This window comes from Elephas maximus, chromosome 17, assembly GCF_024166365.1.
Source record: "Elephas maximus indicus isolate mEleMax1 chromosome 17, mEleMax1 primary haplotype, whole genome shotgun sequence".
Taxonomy (NCBI): domain Eukaryota; kingdom Metazoa; phylum Chordata; class Mammalia; order Proboscidea; family Elephantidae; genus Elephas; species Elephas maximus.
In genome coordinates, this window is record NC_064835.1 from 5,009,716 (window position 1) to 5,024,567 (window position 14,852).

The 14,852-nt window shown below is 50.5% G+C and overlaps 1 protein-coding gene across 2 annotated transcripts; it reads right to left on the bottom strand.

The window, feature by feature from the left end:
- Positions 1-499: 499 nt before the first annotated feature.
- DRD2 (dopamine receptor D2) lies at positions 500-14,030 on the bottom strand. Of its 2 annotated transcripts, XM_049856832.1 has the most exons (7): positions 13,746-14,030; positions 8,560-8,669; positions 7,849-7,985; positions 6,463-6,653; positions 5,195-5,281; positions 2,908-3,235; positions 500-693 (listed from the first exon to the last, which is right to left on the bottom strand). In XM_049856832.1, exons 1-7 carry the CDS (start codon positions 14,028-14,030, stop codon positions 500-502), a joined length of 1,332 nt encoding a protein of 443 aa, XP_049712789.1. The 2 variants fall into 2 exon arrangements, with proteins under 2 accessions (XP_049712789.1, XP_049712790.1); XM_049856833.1 differs by lacking the exon at positions 5,195-5,281.
- Positions 14,031-14,852: the final 822 nt, after the last annotated feature.

A 14,852-nucleotide genomic window follows, 5' to 3' on the forward strand; every position in this document is an offset into this window, starting at 1 on the left:
ACAGGTCCCCCAGGACTAAAAGTACCCGGGGCCTTGGCAAAAGCTCTTGCTCCCCTATTGTGGGGCATGGACTGTCCGCCTCTCCCCACTGCCTGCTCCAGCACAGGCCTGTAAAGACGGGGCCAAGCCCAACAGGCAGACAGCACTCGGCCTCTGAGCCCCGACTCTGGCCCAGCAACCCCAGAGCCCCAGAGAAAGGACATCTTTGGTGCCAAGGAGAGGGGGCCTGGCGGCAGAGGGGAGCTCTGTGAGCTGCCCCTGAGCCAGGGGTCCAGCCCAAGGGCGGCACGGCACCTGAATCTCTGGCACTACCCTGGCAGAGCAACAGGTGTGCAGGCAGTGAGGGGTATGGAGCCAAGCTGACACTGCAGAGCCTTCCCAGGGCAAAGGGAGGGCTGAGTCCACCCCGAGTCTTCCGGCCCAAGGCACCCAGGAACTGAGGCCAGGCCTGCCTGAGCCAGGAGGTGGGAAGCAGCTGCTGTGTGGGTGGGCAGCAGAGTCAGCAGTGTAGGATCTTCATGAAGGCCTTGCGGAACTCGATGTTGAAGGTCGTGTAGATGATGGGGTTCACGGCACTGTTGACATAGCCCAGCCACGTGAAGGCGCTGTACAGGACGGGCGGGATGTTGCAATCACAGTGTATGTTCAGGATGTGTGTGATGAAGAAGGGCAGCCAGCAGATGATGAACACGCCTGGGGGAGAGGGCAGCTGTCAGGCTGGTTCCCAGGGCCCGGGAGAGCTGGGCTGGGAATGAACTCCCTCAACGGGGTGCCTGGATTATGTGCTGTGGGTCCCGCTTCCAAACCTAAGGCTACAGGTTGCAGCAGAAAGAACAGTGAGAGAGGAGTCCTTTCTAGACCTTTCTCTGGCACCCATTTGCAGGTAACAGATCACCACCCTCAGCCTCATTTTCCTCATATGCCAAATGGATGTAATAATACCTACCTCATACCAGTGCCAGTTGCTGTCAAGTCAGCTCCAACTCATGGCAACCCCGTGAGTGTCAGAGTAGAACTGTGCTCCATACGGTTTTCAATGGCTGATTTTTTGGAAGTAGACTGCCACACGTTTCTTCCGAGGTGCCTCTGGGTGGATTCAAATCTCTAACCTTTCAGTTAGCAGCTGAGTGTATTAATTGTTTGCCCCAGCCAAGGACTCCTATGCACCTCAGAGGGGAGGACAAATGGTTTGAAAACAAACTCAAAAGGTTAAAATGCCGCCCCCAGTCAGGCAGTAGAAATGGAAATTCCTACTCCAACTCCTGCTCGTCTCTGAGAACATCTTCCTCAGAAGCTGGAAGTGGGCAGAGTTTGTTGGTGGCAGTGGTAGAACACAGTTCTTGTCTTGCTACCACCAGAGGGAGAAAACAGATAGCTAAATGCCCATCTTGCTTGGCCCTCAGGACATCCCTGTGAGGTAGACAGAAACTGGGACTCAGACGGCTCTGTGATTTACCCAACACCGCTTCACTCTTCAATGGCAAAGCTGATATCTGAACTCAAGTCTATGTAGGTCGCAAATGGCCCCATCCCTGAAGCACACACCCTTGTTAATTCCTGCCTTGGGGCTAGCCCCTGCCCCCTACACTGGCCCCTACCTGCTCATCTTGTCTAACTCAGGTGTGTCTTTCTCCAGAAGCCCCTTCATCAGATGGGCCACTCTGCATGGAAGCATAGGGTACAGGTAAGACCTACAGGTGCAGGGGGGTACCTGGGGGCAAAGCAGCGTGCTGGAAAGAGCAGAAGGCAGAGTGGAACTCCTGTGAACTGGAAGAGCGGGCCTGCCTCAGATCCTGCTCTGTCACACCCCAGCTGCGTGACCATGGGTCAACCCCCTCACCCGCCTGTGACCCTATCTGTCATTCATAAAACAAGGATGGTATCACCTGCCCCACTCACACTGCAAGTGTGAAAGGGTCTCATGAACTGCCCTGGGGCTACAGGGAGGGTGCAGTCACTTCAGTTGCTCCTTTTCCCAACCATCCTTATCAGTCCACCCCTTGATTTTAGACCTTTATTATATGGCTTTCTGGAAGACTTTTATTTAAAAGTCTTGCCTGGCTGATAGAACCATGCCCTCATTTGAATCAGGGCCTACCCTGCCCACCACCCCCACAGTCCCCTTTATTTTTCACAGCTCTGATCTCATAGGAACCTGATTGAGCTCAAGTGAGTAGAATTTCCCAGTTCCTCAGGAAGAGCAATACTAGCAAAAAGTACAATAATAACACCATTTACTGTGTGTACTGCTTTACAGTTTATAGAATGCTTTCACCAAACATGTTTTGCTTTACCACCACCACAACTTTGAGAAGTAACCCACTCACAAGGAGACTACAAAGGAACAGTTGCTTGTCCAGTCATGAGGTTCTGGGAGGCACTGTGGGAGGCAGGTCAAGTTCACAAGGAGCCCTGGTGGCACAGTGGTTAAGCACTTGGCTGCTAACCAAAAGGTCTTTGGTTTGAACCCACCAGCCACTCCATGGCAGAAAGATGTGGCAGTCTGCTTCTGTAAAGATTACAGCCTTGGAAACATTATGGGGCAGTTCTACTCTGTCGTATAGGGTCACTAAGAGTCAGAATCGACTTGATAGCAATGGGTTTGGGTCAGTTTCACAGACTCCAGAGTCAGGCTTCTGGGGTTCAAATCAAGGTTCCTCCTTGGTCAAGTTCTATAACCTCTAAACCCCAGTTTCCCCATCTGTAAAATGAGCATAATCATGAAATCTACCTTATAGGGCTGTCTGTACTCCAAGGGGCTTGACCTGCGCCTAAGTAGGTGCTGTCCCATGACCCCTGGCCATGGTTGGAATGGGCATGGCAGGCTGCAGAACCTGCAGTGATGAGTTCATCCCCCAGCCAGGCCTGGGCAGGGCTGGGCTGTGGCCAGCAGCCAGGCCAACTCACCAAGCACGATGGCGAGCATCTGGGTGGCTTTCTTCTCCTTCTGCTGTGAGAGCTTCCTACGGCTCATGGTCTTGAGAGAGGTCCGGGTTTTGCCATTGGGCATGGACTGGATCTCAAAGATCTTGGCAATCTTGGGGTGGTCTTTGGCATGCCCATTCTTCTCTGGTTTGGCAGGGCTGTCGGGAGTGGTGTGGAGGCCGTGGTGGGACGAGTCAGGGAGGGTCAGCTGGTGGTGGCTAGGAGGGATGGGACTGTACCGGGTCCTCTCGGGTGGACTGGTACTGGAGAGCATCTCCATCTCCAGCTCCTGGGCTCGGCGGGCAGCCTCCTGCACCAGAGTCAGAAAGCACTGGGTAAACCCAGCATGTTCTCAGGCATCAGCCACCCAGCTTTACTCGTTCTCCCTGGCCTCTTCCTTTCCCACTCCAGTGGTTCCTGCAAACATCCTTCCACGGAGACAGGGAGGGTGATCACTTCGAGGGAGGGACTGTCTGGGTACAGGACTCAGGGCCACATCAGCCCCTCCCTTCCTGCAGGCTCGACCCTACCCCCCTCCCAGAGCCATCCCCGTGCAGCCTCACTGACCTCACAGCCATTCTGTGAAGGCTTAGTTCCTGTGTACTTCTCTTTTATTAATGGGGCAAACATTTATTGAGTGCCAGCTAAGTGCCAGGCGCCAAGCTGGCTGCTGGGGATAAATCACAGAATGATGCTCAGGCCCTGCCTCCAGGATCTCACACTCTAACTCTGCAGAGAGGGCGCCCGTCTTCATTCTGCCAGGCTGACACAAGGAGCCCAGGGCCCCTGGCTCAGGGCCTGCCAAGCTGACCGAAGGCACCTGCATCAGCACACGCACTCAGGCTCCATTTTCTGTCCGTTAGACTACTGATCTTAGGTGCCAAAGGGCTGACCCTTGGGGCCCCCCACTTTCCCTGCTGGCTCATTTAGAGGCCTCCCTCACTGATCCACCCATGGCTTTCCAGGCTCTTCTGTTCTGAGGCCTTTGGGTCTCAGCCTGAGATTCTGAAATCTAGGCCTCACTGTGTTTCCAGGTGGTATAACTGTGCTGCTGCCTTGGCCCCTCCTGTGTTCCCATTTTGGCTGCTGTTGTCGATAGCTGCCATCAAGCTGGCCCCTGGCTCATGGCGACACCATGCACATTAGAAAAAAATGCTGCCCAGTCCTGCACCATCCCCATGATGGGTCGTGGATTGGGCCATTGTGATGCACTGGGGTTTCATTGTTGCTTTTCAGAAGTAGGTCACCAGGCCTTTCTTCCCAGCCCATCAGAGTCTCGAAGCTCTGCTGAAACCTGTTCAGCATCATAGTGACACATAAGCCTCCACTGACAGGTGGTGGCTGCACCTGAGGTGCGTGGGCCTGGAATTAAACCTGGGTCCCCCACATTGAAGGCGAGAATTCTACCACTGAACCATCGCTTCTCCCTCCCATTATGGCACCTGCTTCATAAGCAGCTCTTTGGAGTCCTGCCTTTGCAGCCCAGGTGAATGATGGGACCCTGCTTCCCAAGAACACCTGACCCAAACTTTATGTATGGTCCTCTGTGGGTTCCCTGGCCTGGCCTCTGCCCACCTAGGAAATGGGACACCTGCGGCTCCTGCTTGGATCCTGGTGCTGATACCACTGGCGAAGGTGGCATCTGCTGTGATTCTGCATCTCTGGGCTCAGGTTACCCAGCTGGCCCTCACCTCTACCCCAGCAGCTAGCTCCAGCCCTTCTTTCCCAGCCCCCAGCCCCAGCACCTCCCTGTCTAGGAGTGGAAAGACAGGGGCATGGATTTTAGAGTCATATAGGTAGGTGTGCATTCAAATATGGGCTTGCTCACTCTTTCTCTTTCTCTCTAAGCCTTGGGTGAGTTACCTCACCTCTCTCTGAGCCTCCATTTCCTCTTCTGTAAAATGAAGATCAATAAGATCCAGAAGACTTACCTCTCAGGGTTGTTGTGAGGATTTGATGAGATAATAATAGGAACATGGTAGATGTTCAATAAATGGTGATAGCCACTATTATTATTTTTTTTTAATTATGTTATTATGGCCAAGTCCTTTCTCCCAAGCATTTTCTGGTGTTAGGGGTACATGGCTGAGTCTTTCAGAATCAAGCCTGCTGGTGAAGTGTGCTTGATAAGCGTGCCCTCACCTGAGGCAAAATGGGGTCCCAGAGGCTCTTCTCCCATTGACTAGCTGTGAGGTCCCAAGGAGGCATGGGAGGTGGGCGTCTCTAGCGACAGAAGGACTGGCCCTGGGTCCCTGACCTGAGCACTTACCACTCTCCTCCTGTTCACTGGGAAACTCCCATTAGACTTCATGATAACGGTGCAGAGTTGCATATCCTCAGAGTGAGTGTAGTTGCCCTGTGGAGGGAGCCAGCACATGGGTCACTAAGGCAAGGCAATGATGGGGAGGAGGGGTGGGGGCTGGACTTGAATGCAGGGTAGCCCAGGGAGAACTCAAACTGGGCACAGGGCTCAAGGGACAGAGATCAGATGGGTGGGGGTCTGTGAAGGTCATCAAGGCGAGACAAGGGTAGGTGCTGCAATGAAAGCAAGTGGACAGGACGAGGGACAAATGGCCCTGACTTATCCAGCACCTGCTAAGGATTTGGCACCAGGCTAAACACATTCATATCCTTTCTCACCTTGAATCCTCAAGACCACCCTGTGAAGTCTGTATTATGATTCCCATTTAACGGATAAGGAAACTGAGACTCAGAGAAGTTAAGCAGCTTGCCCAAGGTCATGAAGCAAAAAAAAAAAAAAAAGGCAGGGCCAGGATTTGAAACTGTTGTGCCTAACCCTAAAGCTCTTGTTCCTTCCACACCCACATATGGTCTTCCTCAGGGAGGGCTGAGCAGAGTGGAGAATTGACACCAAATAAGAGGGGAGAAATGAAAGAGGACCAGAAAAGAGAAGTAGGAAGGAGAGTGAGGAAGAAGGAGGTATGCATGGATGGGAGGTCAGAGTGTGGAAGGCAAAGAAAAAGGATGGAGGAGTCAGAGACAGGGAAACGGAGACAGAGTCCAGAGAAGAACCCTGGTGGTGCAATGGTTAAGTGCTCAGCTGCTAAGCAAAAGGTCAGGGTTCCAACTCATCAGCCACTCCACAGGAGAACGGACCTGGCGGTCTGCTCCCATCTAACTCCTGCGACCCAGGGAACCTACGGAGCCATTCTGTTCTATGATATGGGGTTGCTATGAGTCGAAATCTTCTCAGTGGCCACAACAACAACAAAAGAAAAGAGGAGAGGAGTCAAGGAGGGTACCAATGGCTGCTGCATTCAGACATAGCCACAAAGCTCTCCAAGCAAAGACTCCTCTTCCCAGTCGGTCCCTCCACCCACCCCACTTCCCACTCCTGAAGACTCAAGGTTGCTCTGCTGAGGTCCAAGCCTATGAAATCTACCCTCACCCATGTCCTCAGAGCCCCACCAGCCTGAACCTCGTCCTGTTGGGGTGTCCCAGGCCTCAGCTGAGCATGGGATGAGCCCCCCTTGTAATTGTTAGGTGGGGACCCTAAGGGAGAGGGGATTTGAGAACCTTGAGTGGGGCCTTCAGGTTGGCCCTGAAAGCTCGGCTGCTGCGCTTGGTGTTGACCCGCTTGCGGCGCTTGCGGAGGACAATGTAGATCTTGATGTAGACCAGCAGGGTGACGATGAAGGGCACATAGAAGGAGACGATGGAGGAGTAGACCACAAAGGCGGGGTTGGCAATGATGCACTCGTTCTGGTCTAGGGGAAGAGGGGAAGGAGAGCCCCAGGTAGGCAGGGTGTCAGCAGCCCACTGGGCGCCGGTGCCTCGTGAGCATACTCATATCCTTCAGAGGAACAAGCAACAACTTAACAGAGAACATGAATAGATGTTTTAGGTTTCGTGGGGATGTCAGATGTAAATAAATAGGTAATAGAAATCAGAGTATTAAAAACACAGCCCTGAGCAAAAAACTATGCTGTGATTGACTGTCTCCAAGTTTTTCCATTAATAATGCCTTGTTAGTTGGTCATTATTTTTGTCATCTGTGAGCACACAAGTGGAGCTAGAATGTTCAGAAAAATCGATGGAAGAAAACCCAAAATTTAAAAAGAGTAAACCATGATTTTGGAATTTCCTGTATATTGGAGGAAGGTCTGTAATTTTAGGGACCAGATAACTTGGTCTTGTTTGTTGACTCATCTGCATTCCAAGGAGTTCATTTGGAGAATCAGTAGTTTAGCCAAATTTCATGCTCCCTTCTGGGTCTAACAGATTGTCCTCTCAGGGCCTTCCTGGCTTAATCCAAGTACATTTAGCACTATTTCTTGCTTTTCGGAATGCATGTGACACTTTTTGTACCACACGTTTTCAAAACTTAATTGTATCCTGTCTAATAATGGGCTCCAGAAGGTGCTCTTGCATTGTTCTTGTCTCTCTGACAAGAGTCACGCTTCATGTATGACAGGAGGTGGCACTCAGTGTCCCCTCTGTCTGAGATACTCCTAACTTTGCCTTGCACGGGAATGAGCACGCGGTTGGCTCACCTCCTATTTGCTTCTAGCTTACCTGCTCCAGTTGGCTCAAGCCTGGCTCAGGGGCTGCAACGTCATTTCAAAAACTACCATTGTTAGGGGTGGATGGAAGCCCAATAGCCTCCCCCATGCAAGTGTACACACATACACACGTATATACACACTCAGTTTGTGAGGCTATCTGGCCAACTTCAATTTAATAAACCAAATTGAAAGAGCCCAGACATCCTTCTGAATCCTTATCCCCACTCCTCATCTAACTCCATTGTTTCCTCTCCGGTCCAACCTGAAAATACTCTGGGTTGGGCTTGGCCCAGGAACCCCAGCCTAGCCTCAGTTCTAGGGTGGTAAATGGGCCCTCATTGGGCTTCTACCAGTATCTGAGCCAGCTGAGCCTCAGATAAACTAAAGCAGGACTCACCTGTGTTGTTGAGTCCGAAGAGCAGCGGGCAGGAGATGGTGAAAGACAGAACCCAGACGATGGCGATCATGACAGTGACTCGGCGCTTAGAGCTGTAGCGCGTGTTGTAGAGCATGGGCATGGCCACGGCTGTGTACCTGCAGGGCGGGAGCATGGGGAGCAGAAGGGGCCTGAGTCTGGCTAGGCCCAGGGGCCCCACCCTCCACAACATGCTCACACCAGAGGTACCCCCTTCTTGGGCCTGAACAGTTGGTTCTCCTCTGTGAAGCCTGGTTGACTACTCTAACTGGACCCTCCCTCCTGGCCCCAAGCTCAGATAGCAAGGACAGCTGGTGATACCTAATCAAGCACTTAATGACTGAGTAGCTTCTGTTTGGTGCTGGATCATATCTATCACTCTAGGGCTGAGAATTTCCACAACCTGTCAAGGTCACATAGCTAGGAAGTAGTAGAGCCAGGGCCTCAGCCAAAACCAACTGCTTTCTCCTGTACAGCAATCACTGTCTTGAATGTTCTTGGTGGCATCACTGTCCATCAGATGACCTCTCTTTAGGAGAGTGTGCACTCTCCTAGACACACAGACGCACATATACTCACATGCACATAGCCATGCATATGGCATCCTTGACACAGCCTGGCCCTGAAGGAGAGGTGGAGCAGCCAGAAGGGTGAATGACCAGGGTCGTCTCTCCCACCCTGGCTGCAGCTCACCTGTCGATGCTGATGGCACACAGGTTCAGGATGCTTGCTGTGCACATCATGACGTCCAGAGTGACAAAGATGTCACAGTGAATCCTGCTGAACTTCCACTCGCCTACCACCTGGGAACAAAGCAACATCATGGGTGGCCAGTGGGAGGAAGGGAGAATAGCTTAGGTCCTGTAAATGGGCAGATGGGCTCAGACGGCAACTGTGGAAGTCTTGGGGGTCTCAGGCCGGGGTGTGGGGGAGAAGAGGGTCAGCAATGGGGAGTCATGCCCGTGGGTGTCTGGGTCCTGGCCCCAGCCCTTTTAATCCCGGACAGCTAAGTCCATTTTGTTCCAAGAACTGTGCTAGAAGACAGCCAACTTACACTGAGCATTCGGATTTCATCCTTAATCTGTCAAACATCTGTGTGATCATCTGGCAATCCCCATTTTACCAACGAGGAAACTGAGCCTCAGAAAAGTGCTGCGACTTGTCCAAGGCCTTTTAGCTCAGCTCCTGAGCCTACTGTGGCCCAGGTTTCTGGGTGAGCCAGGCAAGTCCTGCAGTGCCTGGTGTGGCGTGTGGACAGAGTAGGGCCAATAGTGTCTGTTAATAATGGTGAAGACGATGACTTTCTAGGAAACGGAAGAAATTTCCTCTCGTGATACTGAGAGAATGGAAATCTGGGCTGGAGCTTTGGAAGAGAATGGGTTGAGGAGGGACTGCTGTAATGGCCTACCCTTTGTATGATGGGAAATGAGGTTTCTAGCTCATGGCAAGAGCATTCTGCATCCATCTCCACCACTACACACACACACACACACACACACCCTTTCCCTTAAACACATCTACATAAACACACATCCACATCTCCTATACCCCATTCCCTCATGCCGCCCCACACACAAACTTCTGCACTTTCTATCCCCTTATACACACAAACACACACACTTTCACTCTCTCATATCTGTTTCTTTCTCCCTCATATTCCACACACACACACAAACTCCTACCTCTTTCTTACACACATCTACACAAACACACATCCATACCTACTACACCTCCAGTCCCTTATACTCCCCCACACACATTCACACCCTCTACCCCTTATTCTTTCATACCCCATACACACACACACACACTCTCCCATACCCTCCCTTATACGCACACATACATGCACACACACTTTCCCATACCCTCCCTTATACGCACACACACACTCCCATACCCTCCCTTATACACACACACACTCTCCCATACCCTCCCTTATACACACACACTCTCCCATACCCTCCCTTATACACACACACTCTCCCATACCCTCCCTTATACGCACACACACTCCCCCATAAAAAAAAATTTTTTTGAACACACACACACACTCTCCCATACCCTCCCGTATACACACACACTCTCCCATACCCTCCATTATACACACACACACTCCTATACCCTCCCTTATACACACACACACTCTCCCATACCGTCCCTTATACATGCACACACACACACACACGCACACACTCCCATACTTACCCCCATGCCCGCACACTCACACAGCAGGCTAGCCCTAGCGACTCTGGAAATTTGGAGCCCCCCCAGTCCCTGAGGACAGAGTCAGGATGAGAAGATACACCTTAGCGCCTTCAAGACCCAATTACTTTCTGCTTTGAATTTTTTGCTGATACCACGTGTTTTCATTCATGGGAGCAGGCTGAATCATTGAGTGGTACTGAACTTTTGGAAGGTAGTAAGGATTTTTTTTTCTTGTCCCCTTCCACAAGCCTACCCTTAGAGTCCAGAGGGACATACATTTTCCCACGAATTCTAACCCCACAGTCCCCACCCCCAGAGTCCACTGGGACATATGTGCCCCTATTTTTTTTTTAATTTTCTCTTTTTCCCACCCAAAAATGCACACACCTCATACAACACCCCAAGAAACAGTAATTTGTAGCACACACCCATTTTTTTTTTTTTTTTGGTTTCAAACAGCCCTAAAGGTCCCTGCCTTTCAGCAGCATGCACTATCAGTGGGAAAGCACCTTCCTAAAGAGCCTGAGAGGCCAAAAATATTGGTGGGCAAGCATGTATCCCACTGGTCATGGAAGAGTCAGGCGTCTACCAGTAGGAGGGAAGAAGAGCAGACAGAGCCCTCTGGGTGAATGGGGCAGGGCAGTACCGACTCTGGAGGCACAGCACCACACAGCACAGCAACGAGGCCCATCATAATGCTGCTCACTCGTCACTGCCCTCTTTTCTGCTCTCAGGCATAAAACCAAATGCTAGCATTTCAACTCAATGATGGGCGGTGAAGTAGCTGTCAGAGCATGGAGGAAGCAGCAGTTTTTCCTGGAAGAGAGGAAGCCTCTCGTGTGACACTGCCTTCTCTGGGACTCAAGTGAGGGGCGCCGTAACAAGGTCTCTCCTGGGCTCCCTGTATGGCAGCGCTAACAGGGTGCACAGAAGCTAACAGCTGGATGGCAGTTGGGGCTGGGGATTGGGGGAGCGTAAGAGGCTTCCTTGGAGTAAATAGAGTCTACCTTAAGGCACCACTGGGCCAGGCCCAGTTCGACCTGGTATACTTCCCCATTGGAAGACTCTCTTGAAACTGGTATTTGGGAACTGCTTACATGTCACTGGGGGTCTAGGTCTGAGATGTCAGGCCTCTCCATCCTCCCACACTCCTTCCTCCTCCCTGACTTCCTTCTTTCCTACAGACATTTATCCAGCAACTTCCTATGTGCCAGGCTCTATCCTAGACTCTGGGATACAGTTGGGAATGACACAAACATTGACCCTGCCTTCAGGGAACTCCCAATTTGCCTCCTCCCCTACCCGTGTTGGCCAGAAGAAGGGAAGGGTTTCCTCCGTGGTCCTGGGAGCAGCTGCTCCAGAGAGCTGTTAGGGGCAGCAGGCTCAAAGGCTCAAGAAAATGCATCGTAGTCACTGTTCATTGAACATCTACTGTGGGCACTATAAAAAAAAACCTGCTGCCATCAAGTCGATTCTAACTCACAGCGACCCTATAGGACAGAGTAGAACTGCCCCACAGAGTTTCCAAGAAGCACCTGGCAGATTTGAACTGCCGACCCTTAGGTTAGCAGCCATAGCATTTAACCACTACGCTACCAGGGTAGCGTAGCACTATACTTTATCTTATTTATTCTTAAAACTCTTACAAGGAGAGATTGCTTATCCCCATTTCACAGATGAGGAAACTGAAGCCTAGAGATGCTAAATAACCTGGCCAACTTCACCCAGCTGGTGTGTGGCAGAGCTGGAGTTAGAAGCATCATGGCCTATGCTCTTTCCTAAGCTGTCTTGGAAGGGACCATCTAGCTTGTCAAAGACGAGGTAATTATGTGCAAAGCCCTTGGTAAACAGAACAGGTGAAAATGAGAGATTATAATTTTATGGGTGGACACACTTGGGGTCAGAAAGGAAAATAGACTTGCTTAAGGTCATTGGGTGATTTAGTAGCAGGGGAAGGACTAGGCCCCATGTTTTCTAGTCCCACTCCAGGGATCTTTTCTCTGCACCTTTGGACATCACACACAGACATTCTGCCCACGTGAAGCTGCAGACCTGCAGGAGGGGCCTTGAACTGGGCTGGCTAAATCACAAGAATAACTAGCATTTATTAAACACTTACTAGCATCAGTAAAGGAAACCCTGGTGGCGTAGTGGTTAAGAGCCACAGCTGCTAACCAAAAGGTTGGCAGTTTGAATCCACCAGGCGCTCCTTGGAAACCCTATGAGACAGTTCTACTCTGTCCTATAGGGTCACTGTGGGTTGGAATGACCCGATGGCAGTAGGTTTGAGTTTTTGTTTGTTTAGGGTCAATAAAAAGTTGAGAAAATGTCTTTTAAGTAGGGCTTACTGCTTGGCTTTGGTTGTGATGGGGGTTCCCTGAGAGAGTTTGAACACTGCCCTCTGAGAACGCCCTTCTCCACCCTGGCCCCCTCAAGCACTCAGTTTCACCTTTAAAGTAATGGTGAACATGTATGTTTAAAATATCTATGTGAAGGGCTTATAGATTCCTAGGGGTCCCAGTGCAGCCCAGGTATGGATTCAGCCCTGCCCTGGAGTGTATGGGTAGGGACAGTGGGTCTGGAAGCCAGTAGGACCCAGGCCCAGAGCCCTAGGCAAAAACCTGTACCAAACCAGTTGCCGTCGAGTCGATTCTGACTCATAGTGACCCTGTAGGACAGACTAGAACTGACCCCTTGGGTTTCCAAGGACCAACTGGTAGATTCGAACTGTTGACCTTTTGGTTAGTAGCAGTAGCTCTTAATCACTACACCACCAGAGGGTTTCTGAGCCCTAGACAGAGCTCTGAAAAGAGATTGCCTCTTTGCCTGGGTGAGGGGAAGGTTAAGTGGAGAATTCTCTCTATGTGGAGAGGTGCTGGTATCTACTGTCATCTTCATCTTCGTTGCCATTGTCAAGGCTCACTTTCACCTGGTGTTTCCTCTGTGCCAGGTACTGTTCTAAGCTCTTTTCATATATCAATTCATTTGATTCTCAAATAACATTATGGGGTAAGTACCATTATTATCCCCATTTTATAGATGAGAAAACTGAGACACAAAGAGACTAAATTTGTTTCACCCACCACCCACCATTTTCCCCTGATGGTCTGAGGCCTGGGACCCTCCTCTGGAAGGATATTGAAGAGGAACAAGCCTAAAAATTAAGAACGGGCTCCTTGGGAAAAGGCCCTCAGACAGAACATGGGATGAACAGAATCTAGTAATAATAATAAAAAAAAAAGAATCTAGGGGCTCCCATAAATGCGCAAGCGATGAAAAAACTGCACCCCGGTCTATGTCACCTGTATGCTTTTATGTTGTTTTGCATTTATTGTTTGTTTTCTTTGGCTCTTCCTTAATATTTAGTCAGGTCATTTTGAAATTCCCAGCCTGTTTTGGCTGTGCTAAAGGAAGTCAAGGAAGTGATGGACCAGCAGGGACCCGGGCTCCCTGTGGGCCAGTGTAGTGGTGACAACAGAAAGCACAGGGAGCCTCTTGGGAGTTTGGGGACAAGCAGGTGTGACACTTTGGGCCAGCCACCCCTCCCCATTTGATTTCCCCTAGAGGTCTCCTGTGCTCCAGCCTACAAAGGTTTCATATTTCCTTATAACAAGAGAGCCCTTCCCTCCCAGGCTCTGGCACAGGGCTGGAGCAAGGCAGGGGCCTGGACCTACCTCCAGGTAGACAACCCAGGGCATGACCAGCGTGGCTACGAGGAGGTCAGCCACAGCGAGGCTGACGATCAAGTAGTTGGTAGTGGTCTGCAGCGCCTTCTCGCGGGACACAGCCATGCACACCAGCACGTTGCCGAAGACGATGATGAAGATGAGCAGGGTGAGCAGCATGGCATAATAGTTGTAGTGGGGCCTGTCCGCCTTCGCTTCGGACCCATTGAAGGGCCGGCTCCAGTTCTGACTCTCCACGTCGTCATCGTACCAGGACAGGTTCAGAGGATCCATTGGGGCAGCGGAGCCACTGGCTGGCCAGGCTCTGACCAGGAAATATGGACACAGGGAGTGAGTGGGGGGCGACTGGTCAAAGCAAGTTGCTTCCCCCAGGTAGCTCCAAAGCTCAGACCAACCACTGAAAGTTAACAGAATTCTCCAACTTCAAGATTTTAAGTTTGGCTTCTAACAATTTTTCTTAAAATGTTGGAGGCTGCTACCACTATTCTACTAACAAGTTCTTGCAGATAGTAAAACAAATGAACAAGTATAATTTTTTTAAAGTATAATAAAACAAGTGATCTGGGTATGAGCTGATCATTCATTCATACGTTCAATAAAAACTTATTAAGCATATTCCACAAACCATACTACTTAAGGTAAGGCAGATAGGGGTTCTAGCTTCTAGTGGTAGGAATAGATATATGCATTCATTCATTCGTGAGTCAACAAATATAAAGCACTGATCTATACAGTACTAAAGACATAGACAGGAAGAAAATACACATGGTCCTGCAAGCTCACAGTTTAGAAGAAACAACAGCCAATTAATCAATTAAATCTATGGGTGGTTGTTGTTTGCCGATGAGTTGATTCCAACTCACAGTGACCCTATATGACAGAGTAGAACTGCCCCATAAGATTTCCTAGGCTGTAATCTTTGCCTGAGCAGATTGCCAGATCTTTTCTCCTACAGAGAGGCTGGAAGTGTGGTGTTCAACAGGCACCTGAATTAGCCAGGTACAATTGGGAGCCAGGGGGAAGTGGGGAGGATTCTAGACCCAAGAAGTGGCACATGCTACAACTAGAGAGAGGGTGCCATTGTGGAGAGCTTAA

Coding starts and splice junctions, on each gene's coding strand:
- DRD2 (XM_049856832.1), bottom strand. CDS start 14,030: ATGGATCCTCTGAACCTGTCCTGGTACGATGACGACGTGGAGAGTCAG. Junction 8,670..13,745: donor CCTGGGTTGTCTACCTGGAG/GTAGGTCCAGGC, acceptor CTTTGTTCCCAG/GTGGTAGGCGAGTGGAAGTT. Junction 5,282..6,462: donor ACCTGAAGGCCCCACTCAAG/GTTCTCAAATCC, acceptor CTCCCTCCACAG/GGCAACTACACTCACTCTGA.